General features: G+C 40.7%; 1 protein-coding gene across 5 annotated transcripts in view; it reads left to right on the top strand.

The window, feature by feature from the left end:
- The window catches only part of aebp2 (AE binding protein 2), a 110,494-nt gene that overhangs the window by 26,323 nt on the left and 60,766 nt on the right, over nucleotides 1–23,405 (top strand). For 3 of the 5 annotated variants that reach the window (XM_078205545.1, XM_078205544.1, XM_078205546.1), the window contains exons 2-3: nucleotides 16,357–16,564; nucleotides 22,948–23,055. In XM_078205545.1, the coding sequence (XP_078061671.1) occupies nucleotides 16,357–16,564; nucleotides 22,948–23,055 (316 nt within the window). Of the gene's footprint in view, nucleotides 1–16,308; nucleotides 16,565–22,947; nucleotides 23,056–23,405 lie in introns of all 5 variants that reach the window. The other 2 variants (XM_078205543.1, XM_078205542.1) reach the window with 1 other exon arrangement.

A 23,405-nucleotide genomic window follows, 5' to 3' on the forward strand; every position in this document is an offset into this window, starting at 1 on the left:
TCAGAACGATCAGTTAATCATGATAGTTCAAAGAAAAGGCGCTAAAAATCATGATCAAATGATTTCCTGAGAGTAGTAACTTTTAATAAGGAACCAATCCTGGTTTACTCTTTCTCTCAAATAACAGTCTCTACTTTTGTCCATTTCTCAATTCAAGATTGCAAGACTGAAATTTGTCATCTGGTTATGGACCCAGCATTGCAGTATTAAAACCACTTTGCTAAGTGGATTAATTGTTCACTGCATCCATACTATCTCTTGACTTGCATTTATTCCACCTCGAATTACTCTGGCCTAACTTTGGAAGTGATGTCAGTATGCAACAGAATGCACTCACGTAAAGCAAATTTTATAACGTGACATTAACAATGCATAGTTCAGAAGTCCATGAAATATAGGAGCAGTGGCAGTGTGGTATGTGGAAACTACTTAACGCTTCAACTTCGATTTTGAGAAACTTGTGCAGTGTGGAGCAAAGGAAGCAGTAACTAAACTTTACATCAATGGTTAACCTTTTGGAGGATTCTCTGCAAATAATCTGAGGACTGCAAATCCCATGCCATCCCTAATTTCTCAAACATTATCAAATGCTCAGTCAAAGGCTTTTGGTACTAGGTACCACATTACTGTAGTTAGTGCTCAGCATGTACGATATCCCTGATCTAGACAATATATGGAGTTTATCACTTTGTTGCAAAATGTTTCTATAAAAGTCCTTTGAACTATCCCTTTAGAAAATAAATGTAATGATGCATTTATGAATTTGTTTCCAGTCTGAAACCAGTAACTGCCGCATAGTGTCCAATTAGGCCCTGATTTCAATGTTAAAAATGCTGACGATACTTTCAAAATTGTTGCTATAAATATTTACATAATGTTTGGAAAGATGCTAGCAAGTCCAAATGATCCCCGGATATATTTTTTATGATGCCACACAGTAACTCAAGGCTGGAATTGAACCTGGGTGTCTGTAGTTGTGAAGCAGCAGTGTTAACCACTGTGCCATCATGCCACCCCTAATAATTAATAGCATTTTCCATATGCAACCTTGATCACCTTAACTACTTGTCCTGATACCTGAAGGGACCTGCAGACATGCAATCAAAGATCCCTTTACACTCCAGAATTCTTCCATTGCCTCAAACTTCTGGATTGAATTCAATTTGTTACTTTTCTACTCACCTGACCAGGTCTTTGATATCTTTTTGCACCCTACAGCTTTCTTCCAACAGCCAAATGATAAATTTTCTTATTATTTGCAAACTGTCAGTATGCCCCTTTTTAAAATAAAAAGCATTTGATAAGGTGCCACATAAAAGATAAGAGTTCATCATTTTGAGATTGTTATATTAGCATAAAGGATTGACTAGTTAATAAGAAACAGGAAGTTGGGATGAACTTTCAGATCAGCAAACTAACTATGGAATGCCACAGGGATCAGTGCAGGACCTCAATTATTTGCAATCTATATTAATGACTTGGATGAAGGGACCAACTGTATTGTAACCACATTTGCTGCTGATACAAAGATAGGAAAGCAAGTTGTGAGGATACAAAGAGTCTGCAAAGCATATAGTTAGGTTCAGTGAGTGGGCAAAAATTAGCGGATGGTGTATAATATGGGAAAATGGGAACTCATCCACTTTGGCAGGAAGAACAGAAAGGCAGAATATTTAAATTGAGAGACTGCGGAATGGTGTCCGTTTAATGAATCACAAAAGTTGATAAGGTGATCAAGGTTGTATAGAGGAAATGCTATTAATTATTAGGGGTGCCAAGATGGCACAGTGATTAGCACTGTTGCTTCACAGCGTCAAACACCCAAGTTCAATTCCAGCCTTGAGTGACTGAAGTTTTTAGTCAAGCCGAATAAAAAATATATCCAAGAGGTCATTTGGACTTGATGTGGAAATGCCGGCGTTGGACTGGTCATTTGGACTTGCCGGCATCTTTCCAAACCTTGTATGAAAATTGAAAACAACAATCCTGAAAGTACCATGCGTGAGAATACTGTGTGAGTATGCAGATGCAGCAAGTAATTAGAAAAGCAAATGCAATATTGACTTTTATTGTGAGAGAGATGGAATATTAATATAGGAGATGTCTTGCTGAAACTGTACAAGACACTGATGAGACTGCACCTGGATTATTACAGTTTTGATCTTGCTTAAAGAGGAATATGTGTACATTAGAAGCAGTTCAGAGACGGTTAGGCTGATTCTGAGGCAAATGAGTTCTCTTATGAAGAAAGGCTGAGCAGATTGGCCTATACTCTTGAGTTTAGAGGAATGAGAGGTGATCTTACTGAAACACAAGATTCTGAGGGACAGGGTAGGTGTTGAGTTGATGTTTCATCTTGTAGAAAAATATTTAAGATGGAGACGAGGAGGAAGAATTTATTGGAGGCTCATTAGTCTTTAGAATTCTCTTCAGAGTGCAATGGAAGCTGGATCATTGACTATATTCACACTTGTTAGATTTTTGATTGACAGGGGATTTGAGGGTATTGGGAATAGGCAGGAAAGTGGAGTTAAGGCCATGCTCACCAACTATGATCCTATCGAGTGGCAGTGTGAACAGGCTCATTGAGCCGAATGGCATACTCCTATTCCTTATGACCCTATTGGAAACAGCCTTCTGGTCACCCTTTGCCCATAATCTTTTACTTGCTGACACTGAATCAACTTTGGATCCAACTTGCCACTTTCCCTTGTATACCATAAACCTCTGCCATGTGGGATCTTGTCAAAAAGCTTGCTAAAATCCACGTTGACTACATCAAACGTGCAACTTTTATCGACCCTTCTTGATACTTCCTTAAAATTGAATCAAATTAGGCAGGCTTAAATACATGCTGACTGTCTTTGATTAATCCATTCCCCTCTAAATGATTCTTTATACCATCCCTGTCCTTTCCAGTCACTCGGGCTATCTCTTCCTCCCTTAGTTTTAAGAGTCCTATGACAACGTATTAATTAATTGCACTTTAAAGTCACTACAGAAAGTGAAGTCTAGTAATTCATAAGTAACAGCGTAAGTATTCATCAACAGCTATCATACGAAAAAACAAATTAGTAACAGGAGTAAGCCACTCAGCCCCTTGAGCCTGCTCTGCCATTCAATAAGCTCATGGCTGATTTGGTTGTAACCTCAGGTATACATTCCTCACAGCACCAGGAACCTGGGTTCAATTCCCAGCTTGGGTCTGTGCAGAGTTTGTGTTCTCCCTGCGTCTGCATGGCTTTCCTCTGGGTGCCCCGGTTTCCTCCCACAGTCAGAGAGACGTGCTGGTTAGGTGCATTGGCCATACTAAATTCTCCTTCAGTGTGTCTGAACAGTGCCGGAGTGTGGCGACTGTAGGATTTTCACAGCTTCATTGCAGTGTTAATGTTTGATTTGGTTTACTGTTGTCACATGTGTTAGTATACAGTGAAAAGTATTGCTTCTTGCGCGCCAAATAAGCAAAGCATACCATTCATAGAGAAGGAAAGGAGCGAGTGCAGAATGTAGTGTTACAGTCATAGCCAAGGTGTAGAGAAAGATCAACTTAATGTGAGGTAGGTCCATTCAAAAGTTTGATGACAGTAGGCAATAAGCTGTCCTTGAGTCATTTGGTACGTGACCTCAGACTTTTGTATTTTTTCCCAATGGAAAAAGGTGGAAGAGAGAACGTCCGGGGTATGTTGGGCCCTTAATTATGCTGGCTGCTTTCCCAAGACAGTGGGAAATGTAGACAGTATCAATGGGTGGGAGGCTGGTTTGAGTGATTCACAAGGCTTCGTTCAGAACTCTGTAGTTTCTTGCAGTCTTGGTCAGAGCAGGAGCCATACCAAGCTGTGATACGATCAGAAAGAATGCTTTCTACAGTGCATCTGTAGAAGTTGATGAGAGTCATAGTGGACATGCCAACTTTCCTTCATCTTCTGAGAAGGTAGAGGGATTGATGGGCTTTCTTAATAGTGTTGGCATGGGGGTCCAGGACAAGTTGTCGATCTGGACACCTAAAAACTTGAAGCTCTCAACTATTTCTACTCCATCCCCATCGATATAGACGGGCATCTCCTCCACTCCGCTTCCTGAAGTCGATGACTATCTCCTTTGTTTAATTGACATTGAGGGAGAGATTATTGTTGCACCAGTTCACCAAATTCTCATATCTCTTTCCGGTACTCTGTCTGATCATTGTTTGAGATCCAACCCACTAAGGTGGTGTCATCAGCAAACTTGAAAATTGAATTGGTGGGGAATTTGGCCACACAATCATAGGTGTATAATGAGTGTAATAAGTGGCTGAGGACACAGCCTTGTGGGGCACTGGTATTGAGGCTGATCGTGGAGGTTCTTGCCTTATTGATTGCTGTCTGTGGGTAGGGAAGTTCAGGATCCAGTTGCAGAGAGAGGAGCTGAGCCCCAGGCCCCGGAGTTTGGAGATGTTTTTTCAGAATGGTATTGAAGGCTGAGCTGTAGTTGATAAATCGGAGTCTGACATAAGTGTCTTTGTTATCTAGGTGTTCCAGGGTTGAGTGCATGGCCAGGGAGATGGGGTCTGCTGTGGACCTGTTGCGGCGGTAGACGAACTGTAGAGGATCCAGGCAATCTGAGAGGCCGGAATTGATTTGTGCCATGACTAGCCTTTTGAAACACTTCATAATGATGGATGTCAGAGCCACTGGACGATAGTCATTAAGTCATGCTGCTTGGCTTTTCTTTGTTATGGGATGATGGTATTCATCTTGAAGCAAATAGGAACCTACCCCTGCCAGCTCGCCCATGCACGATCTGAGTGCTCGTCCAGGTACCCCCATCTGGGCCAGTCGCTTTCCATAGGTTGACCTTCGAGAAGGCTGCTCTGATATCTGCAATGGTGACCTCGGATACAGGTTCATTCGAGGCTTCCAGGGTGGAGGGCGTGCTCTTTCTTACCTCATGTTCAAAACGGGCATAGCTTGCATGAGCTCACCAGGGAGGGGTGCATTGGTGCCAGCGATTTTAAGTGTCTTTGTCTTGTAGCTTATGTCTTGCAGACCTTGCCATAGTTGGCGGGTCCTGTGTCGCTGGTCTAGGACTCTGTGGTCCAGTATTGTCTTTTGGCATCTTTGATGGATCTCCTTAGATCATCTCTGGCTTTCTCGAATAGGTCAGGCTCACCTGACTCAAATGCCTCAGACCTAGACTTCAGCAAGCAATGGATATCCCTGTTCATCCATGGTTTCTCGTTGGGAAACATGCAATTGTAAGCCTACTTGGGACTAATCAACTTTTACCTACCTCCAATGACCTTTCACCCTCTTGTTTACCAAGAATCAGTTGAGCTTTAAAAATATTTATGGATGTTAAGAGCAAATGGTTGACGAAGGAAGGGCCGTGGATGTTGTTTATATGGACTTTAGTAAAGCGTTTGACAAAGTCCCTCATGGTAGGCTAGTGAAAAAGGTTGGATCTCATGGGATAAAGGGGGAGGTGGCTAGATGGGTGGAGAACTGGCTTGGTCATAGAAGTCAGAGGGTGGTAGTGGAAGGGTCTTTTTCCGGCTGGAGGCCTGTGACTAGTGGTGTTCCGCAGGGCTCTGTATTGGGACCTCTGCTGTTTGTGATTTATATAAATGATCTGGAAGAAGGAGTAACTGGGGTGATCAGTAAGTTTGCGGACGACACAAAACTGGCAGGACTTGCAGATAGTGAGGAACATTGTCAGAGGCTACAGAAGGATATAGATAGGCTGGAAATTTGGGCAAAGAAATGGCAGATGGAGTTCAATCCTGATAAATGCGAAGTGATGCATTTTGGTGGGAATAATGTAGGGAGGAGCTACACGATAAATGGAAGAACCATAAAGGGTGTAGAGACGCAGAGGGACCTGGGTGTGCAAGTCCACAGATCTTTGAAGGTGACGTCACAGGTGGAGAAGGTGGTGAAGAAGGCACATGGCATGCTTGCCTTTATAGGACGGGGCATAGAGTATAAAAGTTGGGGTCTGATGTTGCAGATGTATAGAACGTTGGTTCGGCCGCATTTGGAATACTGCGCCCAGTTCTGGTCGCCACACTACCAGAAGGACGTGGAGGCTTTGGAGAGAGTACAGAGGAGGTTTACCAGGATGTTGCCTGGTATGGAGGGGCTTGGTTATGAGGAGAGATTGGGGAAACTGGGGTTGTTCTCCTTGGAAAGACGGAGGATGAGGGGAGACTTAATAGAGGTGTATAAAATTATGAAAGGCATAGATAGGGTGAACGGTGGGAAGCTTTTCCCCGGGTCGGTGGTGACGTTCACGAGGGATCATAGGTTCAAGGTGAAGGGGGGGAGGTTTAACACAGATATCAGAAGGACATATTTTACACAGAGGGTCGTGGGGGCCTGGAATGTGTTGCCGGGCAAGGTGGTGGAGGCGGACACACTGGGAACGTTTAAGACTTATCTAGACAGCTATATGAACGGAGTGGGAATGGAGGGATACAAAAGAGTGGTCTAGTTTGGACCAGGGAGCGGCGCGGGCTAATTGTTCTTTATTTCTCGTTTCAAGGCTTCATTCTATGATCATCTTGCTGGTGCCAATACAGAGCGAGACTGCGGATAGTTGGGAACCTGTCTCGGGGGCAGGGAATTCAGATGGTGTTCGTAAAGCAGAAGTGGAAATGAATAGGGTTGGGAAGCATTTTCTGATCAGGGCCAGTGTGATCTCCTGGACTCGTTTCGATTGCCTCAGGGGGTCGGAGAGGAATTTCCCAGATTTTTTTCCCCCATATTGGCCCTGGGGTTTTCACTCTGGGTTTTCGCCTCTCCCTGGAGATCACATGGTCTGGAATGGGGGGGTGGGGGTGAGTTAATAGGTTGTGATGAACAAAGCATCGTAGCTGTGAGGGACAGCTCGGTGGATAGGATATTAGGATGTAGATAGGCTGGAAAATTGGGCGGGGATCCTGGATTCAGGATTCAATCCTGGACCGGGGAGCGGCGCGGGCTTGGAGGGCTGAAGGGCCTGTTCCTGTGCTGTATTGTTCTTTGTTCTTTGTTTGTTTGTTCAAAGAAATTGAATGGGCACTAAAAGGCAATTTGCAGGGTTACTGGGATAAACGAGGAAATGGTACTGACTGGTTGCTGAGCCAGGATTGGAAAATGATGGTTACTGTCTACACTGTTTCTTTCCTTCTCTTGCAGCATTTCCCTGGGATGCATTTGCAAGGAAAGGGTACTAAGAAAATTATCAGAACCAAAAGCTGGCATCCCCAGGTTCTGATGGACCTCGCCTATGTCTTAAAAGATGTGGCTGCTAAGATACTAGATCCAGCTCTGGTGATTCGTATACTTTGGAGGATGCTAAACATTTAAGATTTTCTCTCTCTCTCTTGAGTTATAGTGGTTACAGTGCCAAAGGAGGCTATTTGGGCCCTCATATCCATCTTGGCTCTCAGAAGTTCAATTAGATGCTGTTTTCAGAGTGGCATAAATTGGCTAGCAGCTTGTGGTGATGATGTGTAGTTATTGGTTTAGGATTCCTACAGTGCAGAAGGAGGCCATTCAGCCCATTGAGTCTGCACAATCTGACAGAACAATTTGCCCAGGCCTGCCCTATCCCCGTAACCCCACATATTTAATCCCCCTGACCTCCACATCTTGGGAAACGAAGGGGCAATTTAGCGTGGCCAATCCACCTAACCTGCATACCTTTGGATTGTGGAAGGAAACTGGAGAACCTGGAGAAAACACTTGCAAACAGGGAAAACGTGCAAACATGTCATCCAAAGCTGGAATTGAACCCTGGGTGACAGGCACTGTGAGGCAGCAGTGTTAACCACTTGCCACTGTTCATATCTTTATTGTCACAAGTTGCTGATTGATTTGCACATTGATAGACGTTCACAGTTATTTTTCAGCAAATTCTGTGCTATTAATGTGAACTGGAATCATTAGCGTCCCTAACAGCAATTGAATGGACACTCCATCTGCCTGCACCCCATCATAACTGATGTAACATGTATTTGCTACTCTTGTCTCCTGAATTTCTGTATTTCCGAGTTATGTCCTTAATCCCTATTGCTTATCTTTTTATGATGAAATCTGTTCATTACTTTTTGGGGGCCTGTCTGCATTGTAGTGTGTTCCAGCATTCAGATGACATTTCTCCCAAGTTAAGGAAGTTGGTTAGTGAACTCTAAAGTGTGAACGGGGAATTTATAATGGAAAAGTAAGGAAATGGTTGATGAATTGAACAGATATTTTGTGTCTGCCTTCATTTCAGAGAATACAAATAACATCCCAGGAATAATTGTGAATCAGGAGGTGAAAGGGAGGGAGCAAATAAAACAATTGCAATCACTTGCAAGGGAAGGATGCTAAGAAAATTATCAGAACCAAAAGCTGACATCCCCAGGTTCTGATAAGAAGTGGCTGCTAAGATAGTAGATGAATCCACTTTAATTTTCCAAAATTTCCTCGATCCTGGAATGGTCCTATCAGTTTGGAAAATAGTGAATATGACTCCTCTAATCAGGAAAACCGGAAACTGCAACCAGTTAACTTAACATCTGTTGTAGGGAAATTATTGGAATCTAGAGGGTTGGTTAACTAACATGATGTGGAGATGCCGGCGTTGGACTGGGGTAAACACAGTAAGAAGTTTAACAACACCAGGTTAAAGTCCAACAGGTTTATTTGGTAGCAAAAGCCACACAAGCTTTCGGAGATCTAAGCCCCTTCTTCAGGTGTTTGCTACCAAATAAACCTGTTGGACTTTAACCTGGTGTTGTTAAACTTCTTACTGTAACTAACATGAAACAGCAGGCATAAATGGGTCCTTTTCAGGTTGGCAAGATGTGATGAGTGGAGTGCCGCGCGGGTCAGTACTGGGGCCTCAACTATTTGCAATCTATATCAATGACTTGGAGTTGCTAAGTTTGCTGAGGATACAAAGATAGGTAGAAAGTAAGTTATGAAGAGGATTTAAGGAGTCTTCAAAGGGACAGGAGTTGAGTAAGTCAGCAAAAAATTAGAAGATGGAGAAAATATGTTTGAGCAGGAAGAATAGAAAAGCAGCATGTTATTTAAATGGAGAGAAATTGCAGAACAGGATTCGGGTGTCCTGGTGCATGAACATAAAAGTTGGGATGTTTTACTACAGTTAGACCGGACTTTGAGACCACATGCGGAGTGATGTGGATTTCGATCTCCTTATTTAAGAAAGAATGTACATGTGTTAGTAGCTGTCCAGAGAAGATTCACTGGATTGTTTCCTGGGGTGAGGGGTGATCTTACGAGGAACGGTTAAGCAGACTGGGCCTGTATCCATTGCAGTTTAGATGTTTGAGAGGTGAAATATCTAAGATTCTGAGGATATTTGACAGGGTGGATGCTGAAAGGATGTTTTTCCACGTGGGAGATACTAGAACTAGGGGAACACAGTTTAAACATATGTGGTCTTGCGTTTAAGCTGTAAATGAGAAGTGAGCCTTGTAAGTCTTTGAAACTCTATTCCCCAGAGTGTTAAAGGCAGCGTCATTGAATATTTTTAAGGCGGAGAGAAAGGTAGGTAGATTCTTGGCTGACAAAGAAACCTAGAAACTAGGAGCAAGGTAGGCCTTTCGGCCCTTCGAGATTGCTCCACCATTCATTATGATCATGGCTGATCCTCTATATCAATGCTATATTCCCACTTTCTCCCCATATCTCGATGGCATTACAATTTAAAAAAAACATATTTTTTGAATACATCCAGTGACTTGGCCTCCACCTACTTCTGTGACAGGGAATTCCACAGGTTTGCTAACCTTTGAATGAAATTTTTCCTCATTTCAATCCTAAATGGTCTATCTTGAGACTATGTTCCCTGGTTCGAGTTTCACAACTTGGGAAAGCATGCTCCCTGCATCTAGTCTGTTCAGCCTTGTTAGAATTTTATACCTCTCAATCAGATCTCTTTTCAGCCTTCTAAATTCCAGTAAATATGGGTCGATCTGAGCCCATCTCTCCTCATAGGACAGTCCCACCAACCTCGGTATCAGCCTAGTGAACCTCCACTGTACTCCCTGTATGTGAGGTATATCTTTTCTTAGGTAGGGAGACTAAAGCTGCTTGCAATACGCTAGGTATGGTCTCACAAAGGGCCTGCGTAACTGCAGTAAGGCATTTCTATTTCTGAAATCAAATCCTCTTGCAATGAAGGCCAACATACAATTTGTCTTCCTAATTGCTTGCTGTGCCTGCCTCTCCACTTCCAATGACTGGTGTGCAAAGATACCCAGATTTCTTTGTACATCTACACTTCCGAATATATCACCATATAAATAATATGCTTCCTTTCTATTTTTGCACCCAAGTGATACTTCAAGCCACATTGCACTGCATCTGCTATATGTTTGCCCATTCGCTTAACTCGTCTAAATCACCTTGAAACCCCCTTGCATCCTCCTCTCAATTCTGCCCATGGAGTCAAAGATTATCAAGGTTAGGGGAATATGGAATTGAGGTCCCAATCATGGTCTTATTGAATGGCGGAGGGTTGAGGGGCTGAATGGCCTACTCATTCGTTTGTTTGTATGGTTAGGGAGACCTTACACTTCTGATTCCATTGTCTACTATTTATTGTAAATATCACAGGTGGTTCATACATTTACTCCTGATTATTTACATTGATATCCAGTGCAGTGTTGATATTGGATTAATAATACATTGATTGCTACCCCATGGGGTAGCAATCAACCATGGGGTTATTTCTACTATGTTGTAATTCCCTACTATAGGAATCCTCGTTTTAGGCAGATTAACTTGCAACTTGTTCCCTGGTTTCTCATGAATTTAGTGTGTAGTTGAACCTCATCTAACTGATTCACACCCCTCTTGACATATACTGCAAGCATTGCCAATCTAGCCATCGTGCAATCCAACATATTTTTAAAACTGCACAACTGCAGCAGTTGAAAACAGGAGTTACACCTCCTGGCTACATTAACATTTTCATTTGAACTCTTTTGAGGCAATTAAATATGCAGACCTACACTTTATGCTATACAGGGTCTGGATTGATTTTTATCTGCACTGTAAATGCACTCCGTGTCAATGGCCCAGATATTTCTGTCTCCAGATTGACAGAAACTGGGGATGCAATCCAAGATGTACATCAGGACCCTGCAGAAATCCTGATGCATTGACTCTGTGGAAATTGCTTGGGAAATTTGAACTTCGATGGGCAATTCCCCTGCTCCCCGGGACCCTCCAAAATTGACTCTGACTCTTTTGAATTGGAGTCGGCGACTTCATACGGTTTAACTGAATAGTTAACCCGGGAAATGGTAGACAGAAGTATCCTAGTCAAACTTGTGGGTAACTGTACCACTGACTTTGTTCTTGCTTTGGCAGGATTGTAGTTATAGTGTTGTTCTGGATTAAATTTTCAAGGAAAGAAAAAGTACTTTTGAAGTTAGAAATTCTAAAACCATTAGAAATGTGCAAGTTATCGAAGCAATCTTTTTTTTAAGAAATCTTGTTTTCTGTGTTTTAAATATAAGTAAGCCTGATCGAAACTTGAGAGCCTGGTCTTTATACTACACTTCAGTCAATTATAATTTACAATTTCCTCCTCTAAAATGCGGAGGAATAAATGCTCATTCAGTTAACTGATGATGTAACCAGTTGCAGAAATGGGAAGAGGAATTGAGTCAATTTTCATGCTTTCAGATCTGTACTTATGAAAGTAAATTTTTTTCAGTTATCCTGAAGTGTATGCCAACTGTGATTTTGAACTCATCCATGTCCAGTAAAATATAGCATTTTCTAAGGCAAGGTTTGATCATTTTTATTTAAATAAAGTAAGATGATTTGTGTGCACTACTAGTCCAGTGATGTTGCCCTGAGTACAATTTTGACTTTATTTCTACTTGAGTAAATTGGACAAAATGATGTATGCAAGTTTTCAGCCAACTTGGTGAGATTATTCCCTTTTCAGGATATGTAGGGAACAGAATAATAACTTGTATAAGGTTACTATTCTAACAAATTGAGCATATGTTTGAAAAATAAGCCATACGTTAAATTCATTGAATACAGTGAAGTTCAACATTAATGCTAAGCTATAGTCTACCTGTGGAGCGATGCAGCAATCCTGATTTGATGTGCCGGTGGTAGATGAAATCAGGAAACGAGTTTAGAAGCTGTAATTTTTGCTCCTGTATATACCACAGTAAAAGTTGTTGTTCTCTGGCTGGCTGAGGGATTTGAAGTCAGTGACCAAATCTGTGACCAGATGAAAATGCTTCAAGCCATACAGCTGTCAGAAATATGTCAACCGTATTGACGCAAGAATGAGGTAACAGAATTGTTGACTGGTCAATGGATATTTTGAGGTCTCTGGTTATTTGTGTGCTGTGCTAAAATTACTTGTGCAAGATAATGGTACCTGTGGGCAACCAGATTTAAGCACACAGGTATTGTGCCACCAAGTTTTTTTTTGTCATGGCTACTTCATAATGCAAAGATGTGGTTATGGACGTACCAGATGAGCTGGGTGCAGACTAACTGAAAAAGACATGCTAGATCTTTTAATGATATAAAAGAATGTTGGAAATACCCAGCAGCATCTGTTGAGAGAGAAACAGTTGACGTTTTGAGACAGTAGCGTTTTTACTCAAGTAGAGGTAGCGGGGAGAGACTTGGAGGGAAAGTCTGTGATGGGCTGGAAGGCAGAAGCAGTTGAAAGGCAAAAGTGATGATGGTTCTAGGTAAGTGGAGATGATCACGGGACCGGAAATAAAAGATCTGTCTGAAGGTGTAAATGGCAACACAAGAATCACTGTCAGCACCTGCTGTCTTGAAAACTGGGAGCAGTAATTTATGATCTGAAATTGTTAAACTGAGTTTGGAAGATAAAGTGCCAGATCGAAAGAGAAATTACTATTCTTGAGATTCATTGGATTGGATAGGAGACAGTGGGAGTGGGACAGAAATTTAAGATGGCAAGCGACGACCGGAAGTTCAGGATCATGCTGGCAGACAGAATGGAGGAGTTCATTAAAATGATCACCTAGTCTACGTATGGTGGCCTCACTACAGGAAAACTGAATTGTGTACAGCGAATATGGTATATTAAATTTAAAGTATAAGCAATTCTAGGTTTCCTTGGAAGGAGTGTTTGGGGCCATTTCTATTCAGTGTGGCAAAGAAGTCTGGATTTGAATCTAGCTAGAATAATTGTTGTGCAGACATTTGCAATCTTAAACATCAAAGTGACTGTTCAAAGGAGTGTTGAGAGAGAATAAAATTCCCCAAAAGGGTGACTTTCTAGTTTCTTGGTCAAAGGTGATTCTTTATAAATAGAGTGAATATCAATTTAAATATCAATTGATATTTAATATAAATATTAATTCTCCCCCTAATTTTATCAATATTAAAGGTTAGTGCTGGTGAGTTGCAATATTTAGCCAGTGTAAGATATTATCTCTGTTCTGAGAAGTTCGAGTACTTCTGAATGGATATCAAGTTTTCTATACAAATCCTACATTAATGCTTTGTGTCTCCCATATGCATCCTCGACTGTTTTTAAAAAGCTTGTATGATGTTGAGCTGGGCAAACTCCACTGTGCTACCGTACTGGGCGGCACGGTAGCACAATGGTTAGCACTGCTGCTTCACAGCTCCAGGGACCTGGGTTCGATTCCCGGCTTGGGTCACTGTCTGTGTGGAGTTTTCACATTCTCCTCGTGTCTGTGTGGGTTTCCTCCGGGTGCTCCGGTTTCCTCCCACAGTCCAAAGATGTGCGGGTTAGGTTGATTGGCCATGCTAAAATTGCCCCTTAGTGTCCTGAGATGCGTAGGTTAGAGGGATTAGCGGGTAAATATGTCGGGATATGGCAGTAGGGCCCGGGTGGGATTGTGGTCAGAGCAGACTCGATGGGCCAAATGGCCTCTTTCTGCACTGTAGGGTTTCTATGATTCTTTCTATGAAAAGATGGATAAATTATTCTGCGCATTTATTTTTTTAGAAAGTTTTCATTTTTGAGCAAGTGTATTATATTTCATTAAAGCCTTCGATAGTGGGGTATGCGGCAAACTCCTATTTTATATCTATTCATGTGTAATGTTGAGCCAGTTAGTCACTTTTGCATCTTCTAACTACTTGCTTACCAACTACATTGGTTAAGGCTTTCAGCAATGGGAGTTGCAGTTCATGCTATAAATCTGGTTTGAGTGACTGCAATTACAACCAAAATAGTGAAATGGCTAACAGAAAGCAAGTCAACCTTACGTCTACCAGTAAAAACTCAGACATTAGTGCTGAGGCACAGTGGTATTTTAAACAATTAGTAATGGTAAAAGTATCAGCCAATAATTTAAATAATGTCTCAAATCTAATAATTTGGATTTCCAAAAGGCGTTTGATAAGGTGCCCCATAAAAGGCTACTGAAGAAGATTAGGGCACACGGAGTTGGGGGTAGTGTGTTAAAGTGGATTGGGGACTGGCTATCCGACAGGAAGCAAAGAGTCGGAATAAATGGGTGTTTTTCCGGTTGGAGGAAGGTAACTAGTGGCGTGCCGCAGGGATCGGTACTCGGGCCGCAACTATTTACCATTTATATAGATGATCTGGAGGAGGGGACGGAGTGTAGGGTAACGAAGTTTGCAGACGACACAAAGATAAGTGGAAAAGTGAATCGTGTGGAGGACGGAGAAGATCTGCAGAGAGATTTGGACAGGCTGAGTGAGTGGGCGAGGATATGGCAAATGGAGTATAACGTTGATAAATGCGAGGTTATACACTTTGGAGGAAATAATAACAAATGGGATTACTATCTCAATGGAAACAAATTAAAACATGCTACCGTGCAAAGGGACCTGGGGGTCCTTGTGCATGAGACGCAAAAGCCCAGTCTGCAGGTACAACAGGTGATCAAGAAGGCAAATGGGATGTTGGCCTATATTGCGAAGGGGATAGAATATAAAAGCAGGGATGTCTTGATGCACCTGTACAGGGCATTGGTGAGGCCGCAGCTGGAATACTGTGTGCAGTATTGGTCCCCTTATATGAGGAAGGATATATTGGCATTGGAGGGAGTGCAGAGAAGGTTCACCAGGTTGATACCGGAGATGAGGGGTTTGGATTATGAGGAGAGGCTGAGGAGATTGGGTTTGTACTCGTTGGAGTTTAGAAGGATGAGGGGGGATCTTATGGAGACTTATAAGATAATGCGGGGGCTGGATAGGGTGGAGGCGGAGAGATTCTTTCCACTTAGTAAGGAAGTTAAAACTAGAGGACACAGCCTCAAAATAAAGGGGGGTCGGTTTAAGACAGAGTTGAGGAGGAACTTCTTCTCCCAGAGGGTGGTGAATCTCTGGAATTCTCTGCCCACTGAGGTGGTGGAGGCTACCTCGCTGAATATGTTTAAAGCGCGGATGGATGGATTCCTGATCGGTAAGGGAATTAAGGGTTATGGGGATCAGGCGGGTAAGTGGTACTGATCCACGTCAGATCAGCCATGATCTTATTGAATGGCGGGGCAGGCTCGAGGGGCTAGATGGCCTACTCCTGCTCCTATTTCTTATGTTCTTAATAGCAGGAATTGGATACTGCAACATTTCAGATCAGTGAAATTAGTTGGAATTAGCATTGGCATTGTGTTCTAAAACTCCTCAAATAACATAGAAATTAGAACACGATAACAGATTTTTGTTCCAACTGGCCTGCATTGGTATTTGTTTTTCCGCGCACAATAGTCCTAATCCCATTTCCTTGCTCTGATCCCATATCCCTTTGCATGGCCCCCCCACTTACCCCGCCTTTCCCACAACCATCTAACCAGTCTTAAAACGTGACATTGTTTGGTACAATTATAAATTTCAATAGTACAACCTGTATGAAAAGGAAAATTCACTGGTTCTTTGTCCTAAATCTCATTTTTAAAAATATCTATGGTGCCTTGTTCCAGGCACTTTAATCACCTGGAAACAGTTGATTTATTCTGTCCCATTCTTTTGTAACTTCTAAGTACTCCGGTCAAAATCACCCTCGACCTTCAATAATCTATTAAAAACAGCTCCAGTTTTTCAGGGCTTCATATTTGCACTTACACACATCAGGCAGCATCTTGCTGAGTCTGCGCTGTTCTCTCAATATCCTCCGAACATAATTCCCATAATGTGGAGTTTTCTTGATTCCCTTGTATTTTGAATTTTATATTCTATATTTGCCATGAAACCCATTTTCCAAATGCTTTTTTGTGACCATGTCCACTGGAGACTACTTTGGCAAGTCTGCTGTAAGAGTACCGAGAGATTCCAGTGAAGGGTGAATATCTTTATTCATACAATATTTCATTATGTATTCTAGGTGGATGTTGCCTTGCACTCTATTAAAAATACTGCTTTTTCTTCAAAGTATCAGCAGCACCTTAATGGATATGGACAGTACCATCTCCAGTGGACGCTCTACTCCTGCGCTGATAAATGGTCATGGAAGTACTGCTTCATCAGGAAAGAATATCACTTACAACTGCTGCTGGGACCAGTGCCATACCAGTTTCAGCTCCAGTCCAGATTTGGCAGATCACATCCGTTCAATACATGTGGATGGGCAACGTGGAGGGGTCTGTTTTTTTTTCTCTTTATTTCTTTAGATAGCTAAGTACCAAGGTAAAATATAATTATTAATGAGGTTTAATATTGGATACTTGAGAATACATTGATTAGAAATTTGGTACTTGTCAACCAAAATTGTGATTTTGAGTAGAATTGCTTTATTCTTGTTTCACTGTCGCTTAAAGTTACATGTATTACTGACTAGACTGTATATTGTTCATTGGTTTTTGATTTAATCTTGGAAATACAAGTAATATTTCATATTTGTGCTGCATGAAGTCTTACTACACTTGCTTGGTGCTTGGGTAGTAGATAATCCAGCGAGGCACAGACCTTTTCTATATGCTCTGTCTCTTTCTCCCTCCCTCCCTTCCTCCAATTGCATTTTTCTTTTATGTGAGGTAACAAAGCCACGTGTATTTGTGGACCTGGTGTACAACATGCTCTGGCGGCTTTCACTTCTGCCCTGAGATGGCTGTTGGGTGGTGTGATGTAATGTACCTAAGAAAATATCGAAGCATTAATCACATTGGAGGATTGAACTTGTTTTTCGCACATGCTGTATTTGTAACCTGTTTCCTTTGCTTTCTTCCTTCATACCACCCATTCCAAATTTTCTTCCTTTTTGGTTCCAATTGTCCTGCATCAGTGTACATGTTGATCTACCCATAGCCAATGGGAGCATGTGTGCACATTGGTTTGCTTCCAATTGCCATTCTCCTGATCAGGGAAGTGCAAAGTCAGAACTTGGTGCCTTGACTCTTTTTCTCACTCTACGTTTCTTAATGCACAGATATGATTTTTTTAATACAAATAGTAAGAATCTGAATTTCTTTCAAAAACACTGAATTACTGGGCATAAATTACAATGTAGGATATCATATCGGCTTTTTTTTGCACAACATGGAAACCAAAAGAGTCTGTAATTTTTGATTAAAACTAGATGGACTTAATACTGGTTTTAAGGGTTTTGTTGAAGATAGTTGAAATACTAAATTCTTGGTTATGTTTTAATAAATCATAATGAAAGAATTGATTCATGCAATATCACTTCCCGATGAAATGGTGCAGCAGTTCTGTTTAGTTTGCTGTCTGTATCGCTTGTCAGTGTATAGCGACATTTATATTCCGTTAACTAGAATTATGCTGGAATTTGACATTTGTGCAAATAACACTTTTTCTTACATAATCTAATCTGTTATCCTCTGGTGCTGTAACTTCTTTGTAATCTTTGTAATGTTCTTGTCCTGTCCCAAAAATCTATTTCTTGAAATAACTCTTGTTTTTCTGACTCTTGGCTGGTTTCTGTCTAGCTGCATGCCCAGTTTCTGTCTCATCTCCTCTCGTACCTGCCCACACAGAGTAGAATAACAGACCAATGTTCCATGAAGGTTCAGTTACTCAAATCACAAGAAGTATTAAGCTGCCCACCAGTCAGCATAGTTTTTAAAAGAGTTTATTTTGACTTGAAATTTGTGAAAATACAGCAGGTTTACACATTAGCAGATCTCTAATGATGCTGCTCATGAATAGTCTGGAACCTGGAATAACCTAATTAGAGTTGTGACACACATTTTATTATTATTGTTACAAGTATGCATTAACACTGCAATGAAGTTACTGTGAAAATCCCCAAGTTGCCATACTCCTGCGCATGTTCCACATATTGTGCAATGTAAAAAAATTACTTAAGATATATAATTCAAGAGTCTTAAAGATGTTTTGCACTTCATTGATTCTGAAAAGGTACGGACAATACATAAGATATATAACACTCCTTGCCTATCACTTCAGAAAATTGCTGAATCTGCAAGGAAGTTTTCTCGGCAAACCGCAAACCACCTCACCCCAACACTGCCTTCCTTTTTGCTATATTTCATGATGGTGGATTTTTTTCCCGATTTTTCCTCTAAGTAGTTTTATATTCATTGTTGCAGCCCTGCACTAAGTGGGACAAAAGCGAAAAAGGGAGTGGGTTTAAATCTCCAGAGACAAACTTCTGAACTTTTGTTAGTCGGGTCTAGTTGATGATGTCTGCAATGTCTGGTTCAGATCACTACCTTAGCTATTCTCCTGGTTTACATTTGGTCAATTGAATATGTGTTTGGCAATTATTTCAGCCATTGGTTGATTTGTGCCCTGCAGGTATTTGAGTGACCCCATAGACCCCTTTTGAGCTTGAAAATTGACAGAAAACCCAAAATATGATTGTTTCCATGTAAAATCGCTGCTATACCACCATATCAACCTTTTAGCCTTGAGTTTCCACTTGGTTGCACTTTCTTTTGAGTGAAATTTAAATTTATTTACAAGTTATAAATGATAAATGTTTTAAAATGCGAATTGCATAGGTTCATGGCAGATTATACATTTTGGCAAGGTGTATATGAGTTTGAATGAAAAACTATATATTTTTTACCATTTAAAATTAAAGTTTATTTATTAGTTACAAGTAAGGCTTAATACACTGCAATGAAGTTACTGTGAAATTCCCCTAGTCACCACAGTCCGGCGCCTGTTCGGGTCAATCCACCTAACCAGCACACCTTTCAGAATGTGGGAGGAAACCGGAGCATCCGGAGGAAACCCACGCAGACATGGGGAGAACGTGCAAACTCCACACAGTGACCCAAGCTGGGAATTGAACCTGGGTCTTTGGCGCTGTGAAGCAGCATTGCTAACCACTGTGCCCAAAGTGGAAAGCTATCCCACACCTTTTGTTGTTTTGTTTGTGTTGATTAGCCCACGTTTTTCCTTTCATTTACTAGCAAGGACATTGGTGAGAAACATCAGGCTTAAGGTTCTATCAGAATACCAACTTGTGGAAATCTTTTCTGAAACATAACGAGAATATGTGACATTAAATTGAATTCAAATCTACTTCCACATGGAAAAGGGTAATGTACAAATTTGTCAACCGTTACCATTTTCCAGGAGCAGGCTCGCAAATTCTATGAAAATAAATATTGATACTAAGGTTTGGAGTTGGGTTTTTCTACACTGTCTAAAAACAGAGATTGTGTTCATTGTGTTGAATAGTTGGACTCTGATTGCACTAATTCTGCACCTGGATTTGACTTTTGTTTTGATGCCACCCCCTATCGTCTGCTGCTCCAATGTGTGTAATCTTTCCTTATTTTGTGGTTTTTGGAAATATTGTAAGTGATTGGAGAGCTGCAGAGGAATTGATTGACTTAAATTTCTCTCTTCTCTCGCCAGAATTACAATATTGCTGCCACATCAAGCATGTTTTAAACATTACAGCTAGAAATATAATTATCTGTGATTTGACTTGTAATTTTAAATATATATCATTCTGGCATGTGGTAGGCTTGCATTAAGAATCCAAGTGAAAATGTATACAACAAAACCATATTACTGTTGAATATTAACATTGTTTGAGCTATTGCAACTTCAATCAATGGGATGTTTTCTATTGGAGGTTCAGTCATATTGATTTCATTTTATGAATTTCATTGAAGTATACTAGTAGTAAAATTACACTTATTTTAATTTGAAAGTACTAATTTTACAGTTATTAAATTAATCTCCTGATTTGGTTATTTCGTATGTATCTGGAGAGAGCACTAGAAGTTACATAGTGTAAGATGAAGCATTGGTGAAAAGGATCTATCACCAGTGACTGTTATATTAAAAGCAATCTCAGATAATTTAAACTGTGTTTTGACTTGTTTTTTTTCCTTTTCCTCTGTGCCTAAAATACCTAACCAACAAACTGAAGTCTATTAGCAATACTTAAACCGTATTTACTGACTGGTTGAATAATTTATTTTAATGTTGTTTATAAATCGGGAGTCTCTTTTGGACATTGTGTGTGAGTTTAAAGAAAGTTACACACTATTTTATAGGAGAAAGAAGAAAGCAAGCAAAAAATAATGCTTGTTGAAAATTAAAAGAATGTGAAGCATGTAATTTAAGTCCAAGCTCAAATTGGGCACATTGTTTACTGTCGAGTATTGAACTGTCAGGATCTGGTGGTGTTTTAACCTTGATTGTATTTAGGTAATCAATTTAAGCTTTTTGTTTCAGATTGATTTGCAATTATCCATGACTTTTTCAGCTATATACTTATGTATCAATTTTTCACTGCTGTCGATGCTTGGGGACAAAATCACTTCCATGTTGGGTAAAATAGGAACCAATGCAGAGTGAAGTTAATTTTATTATGCTCAACAAGAACTTAATCCCCAACCCAGAAAAGGAACTCCTCAATATCCTGAGTGCCCAGTTTAGTTCCCAAATTAAACATACCTGCAGCCTCTTTGATACTTGTTCAGTCTGGACCACTGCAAAACCATGGGCAGTTTTGTGCTCTGGGTCAAGATTGTCTTAATTTATCATAAGACCGTTGTGGCTGACAGTGTCTGGCCTAAATTTAAACTCTGGCCTGGAGGATGAAAGTTCAGATTGTAATCCAACTGGTCATTCAATTCCAATAACATGTCATAGATTGAGGGTTTTCTGACAAACCATATTTTTCTTGTGTTTGCAAAGCTTAGATATGACTGTGATCAGTAAAAGGATCTCTGTATGTTACCGTGTCTATTCGGATCGAGGAAGCCACTGATGTACTAATGTGCCCTCGCCATGGAGTGGTAAGACAGTGGTTCACAGGGAATGTTCCCTATATGGCAAGTTCCTGACCTCTGCTAGTTACTAGAGAGGCAATCTTTATAGAAGGAACAGAAGACTTGGTGATTTACACCCGACCTGATGGTCAGATTATCATTATCGATTACCACACAGTTTCCTTTTGCTGTACAAACTTTGATTGGCACCATTCCACTTGTAAGTGCAAATTTCATGAATCCATTTCTCCTTTTTCTTTGCCCCTAGTTCTTCAGGCACAAAATTGAATTGCTGATGGAGTTCTGTTCTTCCAAAGAAAAACTGGAAAGAAATTAATTTGAGGTGATTGCAAGATAACATTGGCTGCAAATGACCCTTCAGCTATTTGATCTTCTAGAACATGAGCCTTGACGCAGCATCTAGTTGGTTCTTTAACAAGTGCAGTGTTCTGACAATCACTCTTTTTGTCAATTATTCCATCATGCTTTATGCAAAGAGTTCGTTGGCAACTGTTGGAATTTTGTTCTCTGCCATGCACTTCTGACTCATTTTACATCCTGGCATATTTGAAAGCCTTGTCAAAGTCTTGTTTTATCTCTTTAGGCAACTTGTATGGCAAGGTTAGGCCCTCCACCAAGTAATTTTTTTGAGCTGATGTTCCAGCTTATCTTGCTCCAAGTTTATCCTTTGAAACTTGGGTCATCCTCATTATTGATATCTGCAAGATCTCTCAGGGCTGAATGCCTTCCTTTCTGTATTTTTAGTTGCCGCCTGACCAGGTCACAGTTTCAGCATGATGATTTGTGGAGAATTGATTTGATACTGTAACCTAGCTTTGATTATTGCACGTTCACTGGACACGCTGAGCAATGTTTTGGCTAATATCTCCAGATCCCTTTGTCAGAGTGCCTCCTATCTTTCTTTTCCCAATGCTTTATACTTGCATTTGTCCTTCATGTGCCGCTGACCAACCCAGGTTAATATCCCATTGAGCTGTCTTTGTAAGATCTTCACTGCCTCTAAATCCGCAGCTTCTTTCTTTGTTACTCATCTATGTCAGCACGGTGAACTTTACTCTGAGCTTATAAAAGATGTTCCAAGCGTAACCTGAAACTTGAATGCACTTAAAAAATCTAATTTGTGCATATTAGATTTCTCCTGTATTTCCTTAATATAGAGCATGTCAAGTAAAAGTTCTGGTGTTGTGCACTCTGAAACGTGATGTGTTTTTATGACTTGAATTTAAAGAGTTTGTAATGTCTTTGTGGCTTGAATCTAAAGTTTTGCATGACTCACAAATAGTCCCATATAAAAAAGAATCAGCATTATAAAGATCAAACAGAAAAGCAGTCCAGACTGATAGGATAAAAGCCCTCCTACAGCTGTGAAGATCCTGTGTGAAATTATTAGGAAGTCTTGCTTCAGATTTTAGTGGATGAGAGTTCTTGGCACAGCTAGTCATGATTTGGCACAGATTGTGCAAAGGCCAGTCATCTGATGACCGATTATGTGAAAGATGTCAAACTGGTACAGTATAAGTGCTTATCTGCCTTTGAACAAATAAGGACAATGCAGATGGAATGTTACTTTGCATATGACTGTGTAATAAGTTGCATGTTCGAGTGCCATGGTAATGGGAGTCCAAAAGAGACATGCTCAGTTATCGAGCTCCAGCATCCCTTCTACTTTTCTGTTTCACCAAAAGTATTTAATTTTTGTTAAAGGAGGGAAAATTCCTGAAATCTTGAACGGTGTTTCCTTTTAGTAGTATTTCAAACATTTGCCACATTTGTGTTTCCAGGTATATGTCTGTCTATGGAAAGGGTGCAAAGTATACAACACACCATCTACTAGTCAAAGCTGGCTGCAGAGGCACATGCTTACACACAGTGGAGACAAGCCCTTTAAGGTATTTGTGAAAATATCCATTGCACATTCTATCAAAACATGGCTTTAGAACACTCGTAACTTTGCATGAAATGACTATCATATAATGTAGAAATGCAGAACTGTTTTGTTTGGCATAAATGATAGACTGTGTGATTGGGTTGAAATGTGCCTTTAGAAAAGAGGTGTTACAGGTAATGGTTGAATTTGGTGTTGCCTTTGGGCTCTGGCCAGTATATCTGCAGCATGATGCGTAACTGACAGATTGATGCTGCCCATTACACATCGGTCCAGGTTGCAATTGGATGACCCACAAAGGAGTTTTGCGCCTGAGCACTTGAGTGTGCATAGGAAGCAGAGCTATTTTCGTAA

Source organism: Mustelus asterias, unplaced genomic scaffold (assembly GCF_964213995.1).
Source record: "Mustelus asterias unplaced genomic scaffold, sMusAst1.hap1.1 HAP1_SCAFFOLD_808, whole genome shotgun sequence".
Lineage (NCBI taxonomy): Eukaryota > Metazoa > Chordata > Chondrichthyes > Carcharhiniformes > Triakidae > Mustelus > Mustelus asterias.